At 40.4% G+C, this 17,368-nt stretch overlaps 3 protein-coding genes across 5 annotated transcripts in view; 1 reads left to right on the top strand and 2 right to left on the bottom strand.

Annotated features, from left to right (window-relative positions):
• Window positions 1-59: 59 nt before the first annotated feature.
• Window positions 60-11,667, top strand: aldh18a1 (aldehyde dehydrogenase 18 family, member A1). Of its 3 annotated transcripts, none has more exons than XM_020652089.3 (18): window positions 61-425; window positions 622-731; window positions 1,842-1,993; window positions 2,296-2,445; window positions 3,625-3,729; window positions 3,870-4,022; window positions 4,739-4,829; window positions 5,162-5,286; window positions 5,731-5,875; window positions 6,272-6,345; window positions 6,537-6,636; window positions 6,861-7,081; window positions 7,334-7,471; window positions 7,634-7,829; window positions 8,038-8,159; window positions 8,332-8,518; window positions 9,925-10,020; window positions 10,132-11,667. In XM_020652089.3, exons 2-18 carry the CDS (start codon window positions 641-643, stop codon window positions 10,326-10,328), a joined length of 2,343 nt encoding a protein of 780 aa, XP_020507745.2. In that variant the 5' UTR covers window positions 61-425; window positions 622-640; the 3' UTR covers window positions 10,329-11,667. The 3 variants fall into 3 exon arrangements, with proteins under 3 accessions (XP_020507746.2, XP_020507745.2, XP_020507744.2); XM_020652088.3 differs by having other exon boundaries at window positions 3,870-4,028; XM_020652090.3 differs by lacking the exon at window positions 622-731 and having other exon boundaries at window positions 60-425; window positions 3,870-4,028.
• A 2,202-nt stretch (window positions 11,668-13,869) lies between these two features.
• crygmx (crystallin, gamma MX) lies at window positions 13,870-15,969 on the bottom strand. The gene is made up of 3 exons (XM_020652112.3): window positions 15,817-15,969; window positions 14,822-15,064; window positions 13,870-14,497 (listed from the first exon to the last, which is right to left on the bottom strand). The coding sequence occupies exons 1-3, from the start codon at window positions 15,823-15,825 to the stop codon at window positions 14,222-14,224; spliced, it is 528 nt and encodes a 175-aa protein (XP_020507768.1). The 5' UTR covers window positions 15,826-15,969; the 3' UTR covers window positions 13,870-14,221.
• A 328-nt stretch (window positions 15,970-16,297) lies between these two features.
• The window catches only part of crygmxl2 (crystallin, gamma MX, like 2), a 1,826-nt gene continuing 755 nt past the window's right edge, over window positions 16,298-17,368 (bottom strand). The window contains exons 2-3 of the mRNA XM_065949812.1: window positions 17,103-17,345; window positions 16,298-16,624 (exon numbers count right to left, since the gene is read on the bottom strand). Of these exons, the coding sequence (XP_065805884.1) occupies window positions 16,346-16,624; window positions 17,103-17,345 (522 nt within the window). The 3' untranslated portion in view covers window positions 16,298-16,345. The remainder of the gene's footprint in view (window positions 16,625-17,102; window positions 17,346-17,368) is intronic.

The following is a 17,368-nucleotide window of genomic DNA, read 5'->3' as shown; positions in this document are numbered from 1 at the left end:
TCTTCCGTTCTTCTTCCGCACTTTGCCGGCCGGCCTGACGTCACTTCCTTGCCACTTCACCGCCAATTTTACGCGGCTTTCTCCTTCAGCAAAAGCAACATTAAATTGTCTTGTTGCGGGAAACAACAACTGAGAAGTAAAAAAAAAAAAAAAAATCGTTCTTTCTACGTTGTTTCACAAACAGGAACGGCTGAACAGTCGCTGAGATATCGTCATGTTTCCTGTTGCTGCAAAGTGCTTTGACAGTTTCATCAGCAGCTCTTTCTGTTAGGGGAGGAGTCGTGCACATGGAGAGCCCACCTCTGTTAAAGTATATGTTTGACGAATGAAAGAAATTGCAAGTGAAAGAAGATGAACTATACTCAATGAAAGGCGTTTCACAGGGAACATAAAGGACAAGCTAAGCGGGGACCTCCGGAGGCTTAGTAAGTGAAGTGCTCAATTACTTTGACCGTATAGACGTAAACTATGTGGCTGTAGGTAGATGGATGAATGGGTAGATCATTTTGTTGCTGCCATGTGGATATTATAGTCACATTTGTCATTTAGGAATCACAGTTTCCATGTGAAGTGTTGTTAAAGGTATGCTTCTGACTCTCTGTGTGTGTCTCTTTGTCAAAGTTAAAGCATTAAAGTGACCATGCTGCTGCAAAGGCTTGCACTTTGTTCAAGGACCTCTGTGGATCTCCAGAGACACGTTTGCCAGTTGCGCACAAGACCACTGACGCAAGGCAAGGACATATTTTCACTGCCACATTGTGATACAGTATCACATGTAAACACTGTATTGATTATGCAATTTTTCTCCCTCAAGTGGTCATTATAGTGATAACGCAGTCTAGAGTACAATGGAGTGAAATAACACAGTTTTGTCCCCCATAAAAAAGACACAAAGAAGTCTTATGTATTGTAAAGTCTGCAACAATTAGTCAATGTCTTGATAAAGTTGATTTAAAAGACTGTTACTGTTTTTTTTTTGTTGCACAAATGCAAACAAATCAACAACATTTGTTTTAGTTTCTCTTTTATATTACTTTTAATGTAAAGTTTTATTACTCAAAAGTTCACTGGCAATTTATCAAGGTGGTGCCAGTCTCTGGAAAATTGTTGGATGTAATTTTGAACATTTTGTATCATACATGACTTATTAATTATCTCAAGTGCATTCACAGAGAAAAACTGATAAACTCATTTAGAAACATGCCTTACAACTTTTAATGGAATATTCTGACACCTACTCTAGTCTGTAATGATTTCATGGGTCGCTCTCTCTCTCTCTCTCGCTCTCTCGCTCTCTCTCGCTCTCTCTCATGTGCCTCATTGCTCCAGAGAGATGTGTCATGTCAGCACGGGCCTTTCTGTCTGCCCTGCTGATGTGGCACTTTGAGGGCCGGCGTTGATCTGTTTCCCAGGTTACAGATGGATGAAGTCAATGGCTTAACTCTGTTTGTTTCAGTCGCGTAATCAATGAGTCGAAAAGCCCAGTAAAACACTCCTGTTTGCATGGTTGTGTAATGTTTGCATTGTAATGTGTCGACATATATCACTTAATCATTCCATTCAGAGGAGAAGTTGCACAACATTGTCTATTCCTTTTATTTTACCTTCTTGATATCAGTTTTAGTCAAATTTAATTCGATTTGAGGTCTCCTCTCTGTGATGAATTCTGACTCATGGTCAAGTTTTTCCCCTCAGGGTTTAAGCTTCATTCAAATGTTGCTCAAAGTAACACTATATTTCTCCTCTTGTGTTGCCATGAAGCAGCTTTTTTTTTTTTTCTTGAAAGAATACCTACTTTCTCACAAGCAATATTAAAAATAACATCTTCTCCTCCTATACAGTGGCCCAAAGAAAAGCTCATGGCAGCTCTTTTGCACACCGCAGTGAACTACGACATGCCAAAAGGATTGTAGTCAAGCTCGGCAGTGCCGTGGTCACCCGTGGTGATGAATGCGGTTTGGCTCTGGGGAGGCTGGCCTCCATTGTGGAGCAGGTAGGAGGATAAACGCCTGCACAAACTGTATATTATATGTAAGTGACAGTAACTTAAGGCTCATTCAGACAATTTTTCAGTGGTGAGAGTGTTAAAAGGACATACAAGCATCTAAGTTCTTTGATATTTAAACTTACAAGAAGGTACACTTTAGATAGACTTGTAGACAATCACATATACAAAAATGTTGATTTAATGTTTCAATGGACTCGGTGGTGATGGTTCACCAAAATTAATGATAAACTATAGTTAGTTAATAGGCTGAATATGAGTCCTTATTGGGTGAACTGTGTGTTGTCCAGGTGGCCATGCTGCAGAACCAAGGCAGGGAGATGATGATTGTCACCAGTGGAGCGGTGGCCTTTGGCAAGCAAAGATTAAGACATGAGATCCTGCTGTCCCAGAGTGTCCGACAGGCGCTGCATTCAGGACACAACCAGCTCAAGGACATGGTAAGAAAAGGGGGCTTGCACTGTTTCTTTGAGGTGTTAGACTTTCAGACATGCAGGTACAGGACAATCTCAGTGCTTTGGCACAAAGAGAAGTCACTTATAAGAAAACCATCACCCAATGGTTTGAATATACAGTAGGTAAGCTTGGTGCTGGTGTCACCTCTCCAATACAATGCAGTACAAGTAAGTATCCCTGCAATAAATACTCATTTTGAAAAGCTTAATATTTGTTTTTTTTAATCCAGATTGTGTACATTTTTGATGCTCTAACTTCATAGAACAATTAAACTGTACCATTCTGTTCCCTGTAATGTGTATACATTATGTCACAAACATTTCACTGCAGATGTAAAGGTCCTTTAAGCAAGTGTCAGATTTTCCTCTAATGAGGCGAGCTAGTTCATGCAGTCAACTCGAGCTGCACTGATTTCACACCTGACATGCGTCATTATCCACAGTCACCTGACAACACCTCCTTCCAATAAGCAGCCTATTGAAGATGCAAAATGTCCGGTCTCTTCAATGCCAGCTCTGACCTGCACCAGTTCAGCACTCTTGCTCAGCCCCACCACCACCCCAGCATCCAGCTGTAGTCATCTTACTTAAATGATTATTTGTGGGTGTATGCCTTTATTTAGAGATTACAGGACAGTGGATAGAGTCAGAAGGGAGAGAGAGAGTAGGGAATTACATGAGGGAGAGGAGACACAGTTCTGTATTGAACCCAAGCGGCCAATTTGGAGGACTATAGCCTCCATAGATGGAGCACACACACTGACCACTAGGCTACCTGGGTGTCAATTTCAACTTTCAACTAAATTTCAACTATTTGCAGCATCTAAAAGCCATCAAAAGTAATTTGCCTGCAATTGAACAATTACTGCTTTGTTTTTAAATTGCTGTTTAAATACATTTTCTACATTGTCCCAGTGGATGTTTGGAGTACGTGTTGAGTCATGTACAGCTCATATATGTACATGATGTCTCCTTTAACCCTACCTGACTACATTCTAAACTTACATTAGACGTTGCAGATATACACTCCGCAGTTGCAAGTTGTACCCGTAATTTTGAAGCGCAATGGAAAAACAATGTTAAGAAGTAAGGTAGAATGGTGCTGAGTTTAAGCTTGATGGCTGAATGAATGTAAAACAGACATCTACTTGATTTGTGTTGCAGTCTTTACCGGTGCTGGAAGCCCGAGCCTGTGCGGCAGCAGGACAAAGTGGCCTGATGGCCCTCTATGAGGCCATGTTCACCCAATACAGCACCTGCACTGCACAGGTACTTCCACGCTTCACAGTAAAATAAAAACATTGCGATGCTCCAGGAGACTGTGTTCGACGCAGAGGAAAACACTTAGTTTTTTCATACTAACTGCTCTGGTTTTACTAACTGCTGTTACCTCCTTCTTGCCCCGTCAGGTCCTGGTGACGAACCTGGATTTCCACGATGATGACAAGAGGCAGAACCTGAACAGCACCCTGCAGGAGCTGCTGCGCATGAACATTGTGCCCATCATCAATACAAATGATGCTGTGGTGCCCCCGCCGGAGCCCAACAGCGACCTGCAGGGGGTAAATGTGGGTACATAATGCATGGGGCGAGGCTTTTAGTGATGATGGTGACAGTGGCAGCAGGGAGAATGGGAGAAACGGTGTTCATATACAGCGGAAAGGCACTCTTCATTAGTTGCAATATTTTCTTAAATCCACACACACACACACTAAACCCCCTACGCCACCCTGCCTCACCTCATTAGCTCTGCCCTCAACCTTAAAGGCATGTGCAAGCAGTCACTGTGGAGGAGGTGCTGTAACAACTGGGCCAGGACTAACTCTGTACTAACTGTATGTAGACACATCCTTTACATATTCTCCTTCAGATATATCTTCTGATTCATGGAGATGATTCCACTTCACTCTTTTTCTTTTTTATTACACATTAAGCTGCTGGAAGCACCACCATCTTTTTCTATCACAATGATACCATGACTTAGCTATAACAATTGATTGTGTTCAATGTGAAAATCTTACATTTCGAGAAAACTCTACTTATATGCTGCCAATGATTATTCTATGAGCCTTAAAATGACTTAATGTTGCATTTTATCTTAATCGGCATGAAACATGAAACTCTTGTATTGTCCTGCAGAGTCATAGTTTGGTCCCGTTCATCAGCTTGCCCCTAACCTTAAGAAAATGCTCACAGGGGTAAATGGCAGAGGCTGACATCTTACCCCTGCTTTGAGTTCTTGGAAAGCTTACATCATAATTTTTTTTTGCTGCTCTAGGTGATCAGCATTAAAGACAACGACAGTCTGGCGGCACGGCTAGCTGTTGAGATGAAGGCTGACCTGCTCGTCGCACTGTCTGACGTGGAAGGTATGTGTGTTACCACAACAACAGTCTGGGTCAGCTGTTGGGTAACAACACCATCTGTCTGCCCTCCTCACTGAAAACAAAAAAACACTCCTCTCAGGGTCAGTAGAGAGTCGTAAGAGGGAGACAAACACAGACCTTCTGCCTTCAGGTTTGAAATGGATGGGTTGCACAATGTGTGTTGACATAATGTCGCCAATATAAGTCGAATTTCAATGAAGTTTATTCTGGAGTCATTACTGACATGACTTTTTGTTAGACAAGTTAAAAGGGTTGTGTGTGCAGACACCTGTATGCAAAAAGTATTTTATGTAGGATTTATTTGATTTTTTTAGGATTGTACAACAGCCCTCCTGGAACAGACGATGCAAAGCTTATTGATATCTTCTATCCTGGAGACCAGCAGTCAATCACCTATGGAACAAAGTCCAGAGTTGGGATTGGAGGTATGGAAGCCAAGGTATGTTGAGACACCACACCTTATTTTATTTTTTTTTACATTAAAGTTAAATACCTTATTAGAGTACAAAGTTCAAAGCTTCCTGCCTAAAGTAGGTTCTCATCAACCAGCATTAACTCTAAAATGCTTATCAGACCTTGTTAATATTACTGCAAGCAATGCACAACTGTTGTCCAATGGGATTAAATCAGCCATACTGTATATCTAAATAAGTATTTTTACTTTTGATACTTTTTGCACATTTTGATGATATTTTGGCGACTTCTATGTAAGATGACTTTAACCCTTCTCTGTTATTCACGGGGTTCTGCTGAACTTTGCGACTTTGCTAGTGGCTATGCCTACTAGCCAAGTGTTAATGTTCATGTGTAGGCTTTCTGACTACAGACTGTTTTGAGACCTTTTTTAAATCCTAAGTGTCTTTATTTATTTTCTCCCCTGCAGGTCAAGGCTGCTCTCTGGGCTCTGCAAGGTGGCACCTCAGTGGTCATTGCAAATGGCACCAACCCCAAAGTGACAGGTCATGTCATCACTGATATTGTGGAGGGTAAGAAGGTGGGAACCTTCTTCTCTGAGATCAAACCTGCAGGTGAGTTCACCTGGGCTTTAAGCTTTCTAAAGCCTTAGCTTCTATTGTTTCATATCCTAAATGCATTACTAACAACAGTCCTGACCTGAGCTCAATCCTTAACTCAGGAAGGTTATAATGTTTAGTTTTACCATGTGTGAAGGAGTGTTCATCCAAAACTTGTGACACAATAGTGTGAGGTGCTGTGGAATTGTGTGTGTTTCCAAACCTTGCCTACCATATTTCTATGAATAATGGTACAGTAAATAGCGGGAACAGCTCTGATTTAAACAAAAAGAACAGACGCTGCTGTTGTGTTATTACATTAGTTGTAGCTTTTGAGTAACATATAAACTGGAAAGCTGGTAATATGTTAAGATATATACAAAATAAATCCTGTGTCCCACCATTCACCAGGACCAACTGTTGAGCAGCAGACAGAAATGGCAAGAAACTCTGGAAGAACACTGGCATCTCTGCCCCCAGAGCAGGTGAGACATTGTTTAAAATGTATCTATCGGTGTGTTCTGTAAAGATGATCTAAAAAAAACATGTACAGTATATAAAGGTTTATAAAAATACAAGAGATAATTCCTAAGTTTTCCTTTATTAGACAAAGAGAAACACTGACCCCTTGTGGATCATTGGGCCTGGTGCTCATCCTGCTTGTTTGTTTTTGCAGAGGAGTGAGATAATCTGCCAACTAGCAGAGCTGCTCACTGAAAGGAAGGAAGAAATTCTGGCTGCCAACAAGTTGGACATGGACCTTGCAGTTAATACAGGTAACAGAGAATCAGTATATTACTCTGAGACAAGAAACAGTAAAATCCAAAAAAATAAAATAAACCTAGCTTAGATATGATTAAGAAAATACAAATCGGCAGCTCAATCCTTTTCTGTCCACAAGAGGGCAGCCCTATCAATATCCTTGTCTCAGTTAAAAAATTAGATCAATCCTATAACACCTAACAACAACGAAAAACTCTGCTCTCTCTCCTTTCTTCAGGCCATATGCCACAAGCCATGCTAAAGCGTCTAAGCTTGTCACCATCCAAACTTAACAGCTTGGCCATAGGTCTGCGTCAGATCGCAGTGGCCGCCCAGGACAGCGTGGGCCGTGTGCTGCGCAGGACCAGGGTGGCTCACAACCTGGAGCTGGAGCAGATCACAGTGCCCATTGGGGTTCTTCTTGTTATATTTGAGGCCCGACCTGACTGCCTGCCCCAGGTATCCAGACAAAGCTGTGGAAACTCTTAGAAATCTGTCAAATTAATGTTGTATTCTTATTTTTTTTTTAAAGGTATATATCAGTTATTTGGAATATTTTCAACACTATAATAGACACTAATGTATTATAAACATATCATATTGATAACAACATTTTTGGAAATGTGAATGCAAATGTTCCTTGATTCTGATTCAAAGTCTGCACGAATGAATAATTTAAGTTATGCCATAAACCTGTGTAAATTTCTCCAGGTGTCAGCATTGGCCATAGCCAGTGGCAATGCCCTCCTGTTGAAGGGAGGTAAAGAGGCAGCCAACACCAATCGTGTCCTCCATCAGCTCACCCAAGAGGCCCTCTCCATGCATGGAGTCACAGAGGCTGTGCAGCTGGTAAAAAAAATAAAGCATCCTGCTATTAATTACAAGGCAACACAAGCCTTTTATATATCACATTTAATAGACCTGGGGTAATTTAGAAATCTTGATTAAGTCAACATAAGCAAGCCTTGTACTCTTCAGCTGTGCGCTTGACAAACCTGTCTTTCCAACAAGGTGAGCACACGGGAGGAGGTGGAGGATCTGTGCCGACTGGACAAGATAATCGACTTGATCATCCCCCGAGGTTCCTCCCAGCTGGTTCGGGACATTCAGCGGGCGGCCAAGGGCATCCCTGTGATGGGTCACAGCGAGGGAATCTGCCACGTCTACCTCGATGCAGATGCCAGCATTGACAAAGTCATTAAAATTGGTCAGCATATATAAATCTCCTTACTGATGTACAATGTAGAAGTTAATATTTACACCTACATTGTATGAGAAAATGTTCACAGCTAATTATTTACCCTATGTTACAAAATTGTGGCTGTGGTTCTGTGGCTATTTCTTTCCTAATGTATATGTCTGATAACAACTTATAATGAATATGTCAGTAATTGACTGATGTTTTCCTGTTCCAGTCAGGGACTCAAAGTGTGACTACCCAGCTGCATGTAATGCCATGGAAACACTGCTGATTCACAGGGACATCCTCCGCACTCCACTGTTTGACCAAATCATTGACATGCTGCGCACTGAGCGGGTAAATCACTGAATGTGTATTCATAAGAAAAAATAACTACTCATCAATAAATCTGATCAATCTTATTAACCATTCCTGCAACATAAGAAATGCTTATCTTTTTTTATAAATGTATTTTTATTCTTCTGTCAGAGGACTTCTATTCTCACTTTTAAACATGTGCTGTCACTAGGTGAAGATTCATGCCGGCCCTCGGTTCGCCTCATACCTGACATTCAGCCCGTCAGAGGCCAAGTCTCTGCGGACAGAGTACGGCGACCTGGAGTGCTGCATGGAGGTGGTGGACAGCATGCAGGAGGCTGTGGATCATATTCATAAGTATGGCAGCTCCCACACAGATGTTATCGTCACAGAAAATGGTAGGTGGCTAAATGTTTTGGTGCTCCTTTTCTTTTTTGTTGATGTCCCTTTCTTATTTATATTTTGTTAAATATTTTAAACCTATTTGCAGTTTAAGAGGGCAAAAATAAAAGCCTGAAAAGAAACAGTCGCTCATAACTTCATATTTAACCACACCATGGCCTGGACAGCACCGTTCAGTCCTGGTCAATGTTTTCTGGTGTACAACATGTTCTTCTTCTCCCTCCCTTGGTTCCCTTTTCAATGCCCGTCTAACTTCTTGCCACGATTGACTAATGAGCTGCGACACTTTGTTGTCAGGATGAGTGCACAGCCTCCCTGTGTGACTGAAACGAAGGGGACAGAGCCCATTTTCAAATGAAGAGCATATGCTGAAACACAGTTTGAAAGACTTGTACCCGTCATAAGTTTGGGTCATGCTTGAATGAGCCAGTCTTTCAAATGAGCCACCTCGATGCATCTTTCTTTGTAACTCATGTTGATGAAATCATTCAATGCAGTCTCCAGTGTGTTACGCACATGGACACTGCTGAAAACTGTCACAGTGCCGTTTTTATAAGGCATTAGTTTATCCGCCAGTTTAGCTAATGAAGGTGTATCATGAACATCTAAGAGGCTCTCTTTTATGTTTTTGACTGCACTAATGTTGTCTTTCACCACGTGGATAGACTGCAACAAAAAGGGACATTTCTATTTTTATTTATATATAAGACTTTTACGTATTAAAAACAGTTGGCAGCTTTTGAAAATCACAAGGGAAAGTGTACTGTTCACTTTTCTACATGAGGATTATTCTCAACTGCTGTGGAGGATGTGCCAGCTCTGCCTGCTGCCATCTAGTGACGACTGAAGGTACCACATAATGAGTAAAACGTATGCAGTTGTTTGTTTCAATGTAAAAGTGAAAACACAGAATGAAAGGAATGGAGATAGATAGATAGATAGATAGATAGATACATAGAAGCATATAAACAGATACCTACCCTTTCAGATAGATCATTGGTTTATGCAAATAATCTTTGATGTCATCAATATAAAAAAACTTGCCTTGGTTGCTTGTGCAAATTTATCAGCCTGTTTAATCATTTAGTGTAATTCTAGTTCTGTAGTAGGTAGATACATCTTAATGAGCTAGATACAGTTCAACAGCCATACAGCACTGATGGATTTCTCTTGATGGCATTTGGACCTTTAGACTGTGCTGTAATCCTGTTCAAGTTCTGTCCTGTCAAATGTCTTTTTGGAGTACAAACTAAAAATGTCCAATAGTTTATACCTTTGCTCTACTTCAAAGCCTTTTTACACTATATCCACTCTCTGGCATAAATAGACTTTGCTGTCATAAAGTACATGTTCATGCTGGTTGTAAACCAGTTGCACCAATAAGCCGTTTTTTCTCTTACAGAGGATACAGCTGAGCAGTTCCTGCAGCAGTTAGACAGCGCCTGTGTTTTCTGGAATGCAAGCTCACGCTTCGCTGATGGCTATCGCTTTGGACTTGGTATGTCATGGCCTTTTACACCTGTTTTTATTTTTACAACCATAGCCTGTCTTTCAACATGTGATATTGGGTTTTCACTCGCTGTCTTTCTTCTCTTGTCTTTGTCTCTAGGAGCAGAAGTAGGCATTAGCACGGCTCGTATCCATGCTCGGGGCCCTGTTGGCCTGGAGGGGCTGCTCACTACAAAGTGGGTTCTGAGAGGTGATGGGCACACAGCAGCTGACTTCTCTGAGCATGGCACAATGAAGTACCTCCATGAAAGCCTGCCTGTCGGGCAGCCTCTTGCTGGGCAAAGGGACAGCAACTAGGCCGGAGAAATACACAAGACTCTCCTGTTCTTAACATTGTTCTAAATGGTTTGCAATACCCAAAATAAGCCCCTCAAGGGCTTTGTTGTAGGTTGTCGCTCACGTCAGTGTTTTACATCTCTGAAGCACACGGCATGGAGTAAGAGGCTCGACACATGGACGGCCCACTTTATCAGCACAGTCAGAAAGTCGCCCGATTTAGATTAAAATGTCATTCATGGACTATGAGTTTACAAATGTTTTAAATCCTACCTCTCTTTATGATACTTTTAAAAGTAAGGTCACATTAGCTTCTTCGAGAGGATCACAACATAAAATACCTCTACAAGTGTTCATCCATTCAGACTGCTGTGATTTTCTCAAAGATGGCAAAAGTGAAATTGTCATGTTTCTGGAATGCTGAAGTTGCTCCTTTTTCAAATTACAATCTCAGAAAACTATTTTGAGACTGAAAAAAACCTTACTTTATTTAATCAATAAAATCTACACGAGAAAGAAGAACGTGAGAATGTTCTTAATCCTCAGTATTAAAATGTCTCTCCATAACAATGACATTGTGCAAAGCCCTTTAAAATGTATCTTCCAGGCAAGTGCACAGTGTTGTACTGATAGGCCTTTTGTGTTTTTATCTGAAAGATGTTAAGTCTTTCATATTGTAAACTATATTCTATTAAAACAATATCCTGCTTGCATATATACCTGAAGGCCCACATTAATTTAAGCGTATTACCATCTGTAAGTGCTCTCTGTGTTTATTCCACATCAGCTAGTTCTTTTCTCTCCGGTATAAAAGGTTGCCTCTTACATGTTTCTAAATGGACAAAATTCCAAACATGGACTTATATTGTTACAATTTGACTTTTTATTGAAGAAATCTTTGTTCAAAAACGTCTGGCTTTATTACAGATAATGTCCTCTATTAGAACTTAAATAAAAACATTTCATATTTTTATAGTATTACAAAAGTTTACATCAAAGTGTCACAAACATACCAGATTGATTATAAAGCAATACCAGTTGAAACACACTTCATCTGATAGTCACCCACTTATTTACCATGCTTTATTTATTTGATCATTCTTACAAGTTGTGTTCTTTTTCCATGCTCTGCTGCTCTCCTGCTTGTTTCTTGTGGCGCCCAAAGCCTCTGTCAGAGCAGCAACAGTAATTGACAAGCTGCCTCCTTCAAGCTGGAGGGGAGAGCACGACTGCTTTTAAATTAAGCTTTGTAACATTCCAGCCTCTGAGCTCTCATCTGATGTCTTGCAATGCAACTCATAGGATGGGTATGAGTTGTTTAATAGCACTACTGTAGAATAAAAAAAAATGTTGAAAAAGATTTTTTGGGCAATATCTTTTTTTACCTTCTTTGATTTCTTCTGTTGAAATGTTGAAGATTTTTTTTACACATATATTCATCTCTGTCCTTGCTCTCGTGTTTCTACTTTCACAAAGAACACAAATTAATGGGGGAAAAAAAGTCGTACTGATCTGAAAAACAGATGTCTAAAAAGGGCCTTTTTAAAGTTGCCCATAGGGGAATTCGCAATGCTGGAAGTGGGGCAAGGAAGATGGAAGACAATACTATAGAGGTTTAATTATCCAGCCATCAGAAATGAAAAGAGGGGGAAGGAGAACTGAGACTAATAATGGAATCACAGGCTTGTGTTCTTGGTTTCTCTGTTTCTTTCGTTTTCTCTCTTTTCTGGCATCTAAAGAATTCATTCTCCAAAACGCACTACTTACCCTTCAATCAGCTTCCCATCACCAAGTCCAAAGGGTTCAGAGATGAAGAGGGAGACAAAACTCGGATCTCACTCCTTTGTCCTTTTTATGTGTGAAGCGATTGAAAAATGTATAAATGACTTGAGGTAAAGGAACAATACAGGGACTCGGAGTATTGTCTGTTTGATGTGCAGTGTTTCATAGCGTTGTACTTCTCAATATTATATGCTTCAAAGTTGTTTGTAACAGTAACCGCATCCATTCAAAGGTACAGATTTTTACCTTGACGCTGTATTAACAGCACTGAGGTACTTAAGTAAAAACAGGACACTAAAGAGCATTTCATTTTATAATGGCAGGCTTTCATTGCTATTTTATGGACTCAGTTTTGTTTTATCTGAAGCTGAGGAGTTGATTCTTCATCAACATGATTTCATTGTTTCAAGTGAGAACCCTCAAAATCATCAGTTAAATCATTTCTAAAGTGTCTCATACTCACATTTGAATCCAAGTAAAAAAGAGAGAGACAAGCTGGATTCCGATAGGTCTGTAAAAGATCTAAATCAATCAACAGACTGACTATACTGGTTCAGGAAGCCCTGCCATTTTAAAAGGAAATATATTCCATATTGTAATATATGTTGTGATCACCCCAGTCCTCATGTACTATCACAGAGTTTCCAGCTTTGTGGCACACTGTACTAAGGGTGTATTCCAAAAATACAATCACAAGTATATGCCATGAACAGTTTATTGACTGTTGTTATTTTTTATTTTTAAAGTGAACTATGCAAGATTATTTAGATATATTTAGTTCTCTGTTGGTATGAAGTGCTTACTTCCTGACCTTGGTGGTTATTATTTTAGGCAACTTCCCCTTTGGACATTAAATTAACCTCCAATTATGGCTGAGGCCTGTCAGCCTGTACATTTCTTCTCATCTCTTGTTTGACATTGCCCCCAGACCCCAGCTTATCAGATCCCATGTTGCACCATGTTGATGTTTTGTTGCCTGCTGGGAATGTTGTCCACAGATATAAAAAGGATGATGAGGGCAAATAACCGGACTTGTACAGCAAAGCTGACAGTTCTTTAATTGGACATTACTCAAGGCCAAAACTCATACTTCTTGTTGTGCTTGATCTTAAGAGACTCTCAAATGCGCTCCCTGCTGGGCTTCAAATTTTTTAAAATCATTAATTAATGGTCAACGTTATTTATTCATGTGTATCTTCGCCAATTACGCAGCGTCTAATTAAGAATTTCAATAATTGATATTTATTTCTGAAAGGGTTCAGTATCTTTGGCTGATGAAAAATGCATGAGCAGGGATGTGGACTTGGTTGTGTTTTTTGTTCTGAGAGAGCTTGATGCTTGGGGCTAATACCAGGCCACTTTGACTCCAACTCTTTGAGTAGGCACTGGCCCTGTGATGTGGATCTAATATGGGCATCTTTCATAGACCCAACACGCCTACTCTGAACCATGTGATCTCGTAAAGACTCCTACATGCCCATCCTCAGATACACTTTTCTATGATCTTTAATATTGAACTTCAAAGAATAAGCTTCTTTTTGCTTGATAATTTTTCTTTGTGTATGTGGAATGACAGTATCTCAGCAAACTGTTGAAACTCTTGGTCTTACTAGGACCTCATGGGTTACACATCTACATCTAACTCTGTGGCCTGATGAAACTAAAGTTAAATCACCATGATAAAGAGAAAAATATTCTTTAGATTCATGAAAAGCCATATCCCCCTGATCTTTTTGCAGTGACAGCTGTAGCAGTCAGTAGAAAATTAACAAAGGCTGCCTTTAGTTGACTTTCATCAAGTTTTCTTTTATTGTGATTCCAGTAGGACAGGAGTTTAGGGACTGGCAGGGAAAACCATTTTGCTATGGGACAACCAAAGCAAAAAAATATCATGACTATATACTATGAGCATTGCGTGAGTGCTGAGTTGGAACTCTACACGACAATGCTAAGCACCCCAACAAAACCAGAGCCCAACATGAGACACACCAAAACTCCCATCATTAAAATGTAGATTTCAGGTTTGGACATAACACTGTTAAGACAACTCTGGAAAAGGGCTGGCATAAGGGGAACATGAGGGAGGAAAGCTTAAGAGTAGGGCTCAAGAAGGGTAAAAAAAAAAGAAAAAATCAGTTGGCTTCAGTGACACGTTTCAGGGATCCAATGGTGGGGGTGGTGCTTCCCCACTCGCTGTGCCTCCTGTACTCTCCAGGGCGCAAGAAGTACTGGCGTCCCCTGTAATTCGGGTGTTCATGGAGCATCCAGTAGCCCTCCATGACATTGACAGAGGAGATGTCACGGGTGTGGAAACGCTCATTCAGATCTGGGCAGTCTTCCATTAGCTCCATATTCTGGCCACCAAAGTCAGAGCGCTCAAAGATCTTCATCCTATAGTTTCCATTGTACTAGGAAAGAAATTAGAGAGAGACAAAGATGATATCGTCTGTTTTTGAATAACAAATTGATGGCAAGGCTTTTGTCCTTCACATAACTTGTCAAAATGCAATAACCCAGTATATACTTTACTTTTTTTTCTTGGGTCCATTTTTTAACTGCAGTTTTAGGTTGAGCCAAAAATAAGTTTTAAATAGCTAAAGGTACAGGCCCTCAATGTTAACAACATTATTACTAGGCTTGGAAACTAAAGGGCTAGCTACACTGGCTTTTCTACAGAAAAAAAACATTGAGAACATTGGTGCAAACAGGTTAGAGCATTAGTTAAAACTCACAGGAGGCACCATACGGCAGGAGCGGATACAGTCATTGAAGCCTGCCCAACGTTGGTAGTCAGGATACTCGCCCTTGTGCAGCATGTACTGGTAGCCACCATAATTGGACTTCTCATAGGCAACCCAACAACCGCTGTCCACTCTTATCGAGTTACAGCGGCTGAAGTGGTTTTGCATCTCAGGAGAGTCATTACTGCACTCATGGTGACGCCCTTGGAAATTCCTGTCTTCGTAGAAGATAATCTGCAAATGATTTATGGGTAGACATCATCACTATGACGTGATAAACTTAAACAGTACATAACTTTATGTCCTGCAGTTGGTCAAAGACTTAATAACTTTTGAATAGATTTTTGTTTGTATGAAGTGTTTTACCATATAATTTGGTATGGTTTGCAAAGTGGCTTCATCCAACAAAGGTTTTGGTTAGAATAATTGTAAGTGGAGATTTTGAAAATAGGTTGGCATAAAGTAAAGTTAAAAAAAGAAATAATTGCAGTAAGGCAAGAGGTATACTATATTGAAGAAAAGAAAAGCTTGGCCTTCTTTTATTTAGTAGAAACAAGACCTCTGGATCAGTTGAATTTCCAGACTTCTTTTCTTCTAAGGCATAATTCAACCACAAAAGCTATACGAATAATCTTTATAAAGATCTTTTCTTACTTCTCTATTACATTTTAAATCCAAGTTATTCCTTTTTTTGGAACTTTTATTTGACGTGTTCCATTGTAGTCATTGACATTTTTACAGCAGGTCTTTTCCATTTAATTTTTGTGAGTAATGACAATGTGTTCAGAAATTCCCATTAGAAATAAAGACCATTGCACGTCTATCCACACAAAACTAAGAAATCATTTGGTGATGGTCTTTACCTTTTTATGTGTCAGAAATTACATTAGAGTGTCTTTTAGCATTCATCGGCTCAACGACCATTTAAGATTACACATCCAAAATTAGAGTTTCTTTGCAATATAGGTTTTAAATCGCATGCTTACCTTGCCCATTGTAACTGTGTAAAGTTCAGACCAGCCCAGATACTGGGCTGTACCAGACCTCTTTATAGACCCCGCTGGGATCAGGGCTTTGCAAATGGGAAACAAAGCTTTGTCGTGTCAGCACAGCAAGCTCTATAGACTGCAGAACACTATAGGACTGGTAAGCTGCCACAGCCTCTTTGTCTCTTTCAAAGCTCTTGCTGTCTATGGAAAATACTGTACAACTGCACTTCCTAATAGGGCTACAATAAGAGTTGCAACATCTGCCTTTATTGGCATGAATGCCAGAACCCTTGATGCAGACTGTGAGGATAAGCAGGACAGCAAATAGTTTGTTGTATCTTGATAGGTATTTGACAATATAATTTAGGACCAGCCGACTTATTAGTTAAAGCTAAAAAGTGTTTAGTCTAAGAAGTGTTGATGTACTTACTCCTGTTTGCATGTTGCATGTATTTGTACAAATAAACTCACAGAAGCATTTTTATTTTAAATCAAGTATTTATTGTTAATTTTAGATGCGCAAAGTTTACAGAGGGAGAGTCCTCATCCTCCTGAATGAGCCAACCATGGGGTTGTGGCAGCCCCAGTCGCCACAGGCCCTGTACTCTCCTGGGCGCAGGAAATACTGGCGCCCCCTGTAGTTAGGGTGCTCGTAGAAGATCCAGAAGCCCTCCATGATGTTGCAAGAGTAAATGTCACGGAAGTGGAAACGGTCATACACGTTGGGGCAGTCATCCATGAACTCCATCGTGTGTCCCATCATGTCAGGCCTGTTGTAGATCCTCATCTTGTAGGCTCCTCTATACTATATTTGACAGAACACACAAAATGATTATTTTGCTATTTTGAAGTTATTAACCATAGAGTACGCTTTAGTAGAGCTTTCTAATCCATGCTGATTTCTTTAATGTTAAGTGAGTACTTGTACCAAAAGGTTTCTTGAAGTTATTAACAACAGATGAGAATAAGTATCACCTCTTTCCAAGTCTGACAGATTTAGAATTTTTCCCACCCTCAACTGCTAGAATTATTCAGTGTACCTAATAGAATTTGAATGAAGGCACCAAGTCTTAAGGGGAGTGTATCAAAATCCTTTTAAAGGCTGACTGGGTCTCCTTGTGGGCTTAGCAACAGACTTTAATTCTATGACCTGCCTGAGTATCTGTAAATGACATCAAAGGGCCAATGATTGACATCCATTTCTAAAGCAGCATTTGAAGTACAAGGTGAGTGATGTGGGTTGGGGTGACTACTAATCCTTTCTGTCTTTTTGATTGACTTACGGGGGAGAACATCTGGCAGGAGCGCACACAGTTGTTGTAGCCCATCCAGTTGTGGTAGTCAGGGTACTCGCCAGGGCCAAGGATGTACTGGTAGCCCAGGTAGTGAGGCTTCTCATAGGCCACCCAGTGTCCACCACTGACACGGATGGAGTTACAGCAGTTGAAGTGCCTGAAGGTGTCCATGCAGTCACTGCTGCACTCCCAGTGGCGGCCCTGGAAGTTGCGGCCTTCGTAGAAGATAATCTTGAGAAGGAGAGAGATACACA

Source organism: Labrus bergylta, chromosome 21 (assembly GCF_963930695.1).
Source record: "Labrus bergylta chromosome 21, fLabBer1.1, whole genome shotgun sequence".
NCBI lineage: Eukaryota > Metazoa > Chordata > Actinopteri > Labriformes > Labridae > Labrus > Labrus bergylta.
The sequence above is the reverse complement of the archived record's forward strand: the minus strand, read 5'-3'. Positions and strand labels throughout refer to the sequence as shown.

Bases quoted from the DNA above. Each gene is read 5' to 3' on its own strand.
- crygmx (XM_020652112.3), bottom strand. The intron at 14,498-14,821 runs GTGAGTTTTAAC...TTTCTTTCCTAG, and splicing joins CCTGCCGTATGGTGCCTCCT to TACAATGGAAACTATAGGAT.
- aldh18a1 (XM_020652088.3), top strand. From the start codon at position 641: ATGCTGCTGCAAAGGCTTGCACTTTGTTCAAGGACCTCTGTGGATCTC. The intron at 1,994-2,295 runs GTAGGAGGATAA...TGTGTTGTCCAG, and splicing joins TGGCCTCCATTGTGGAGCAG to GTGGCCATGCTGCAGAACCA. The intron at 6,346-6,536 runs GTGAGACATTGT...TTGTTTTTGCAG, and splicing joins CATCTCTGCCCCCAGAGCAG to AGGAGTGAGATAATCTGCCA.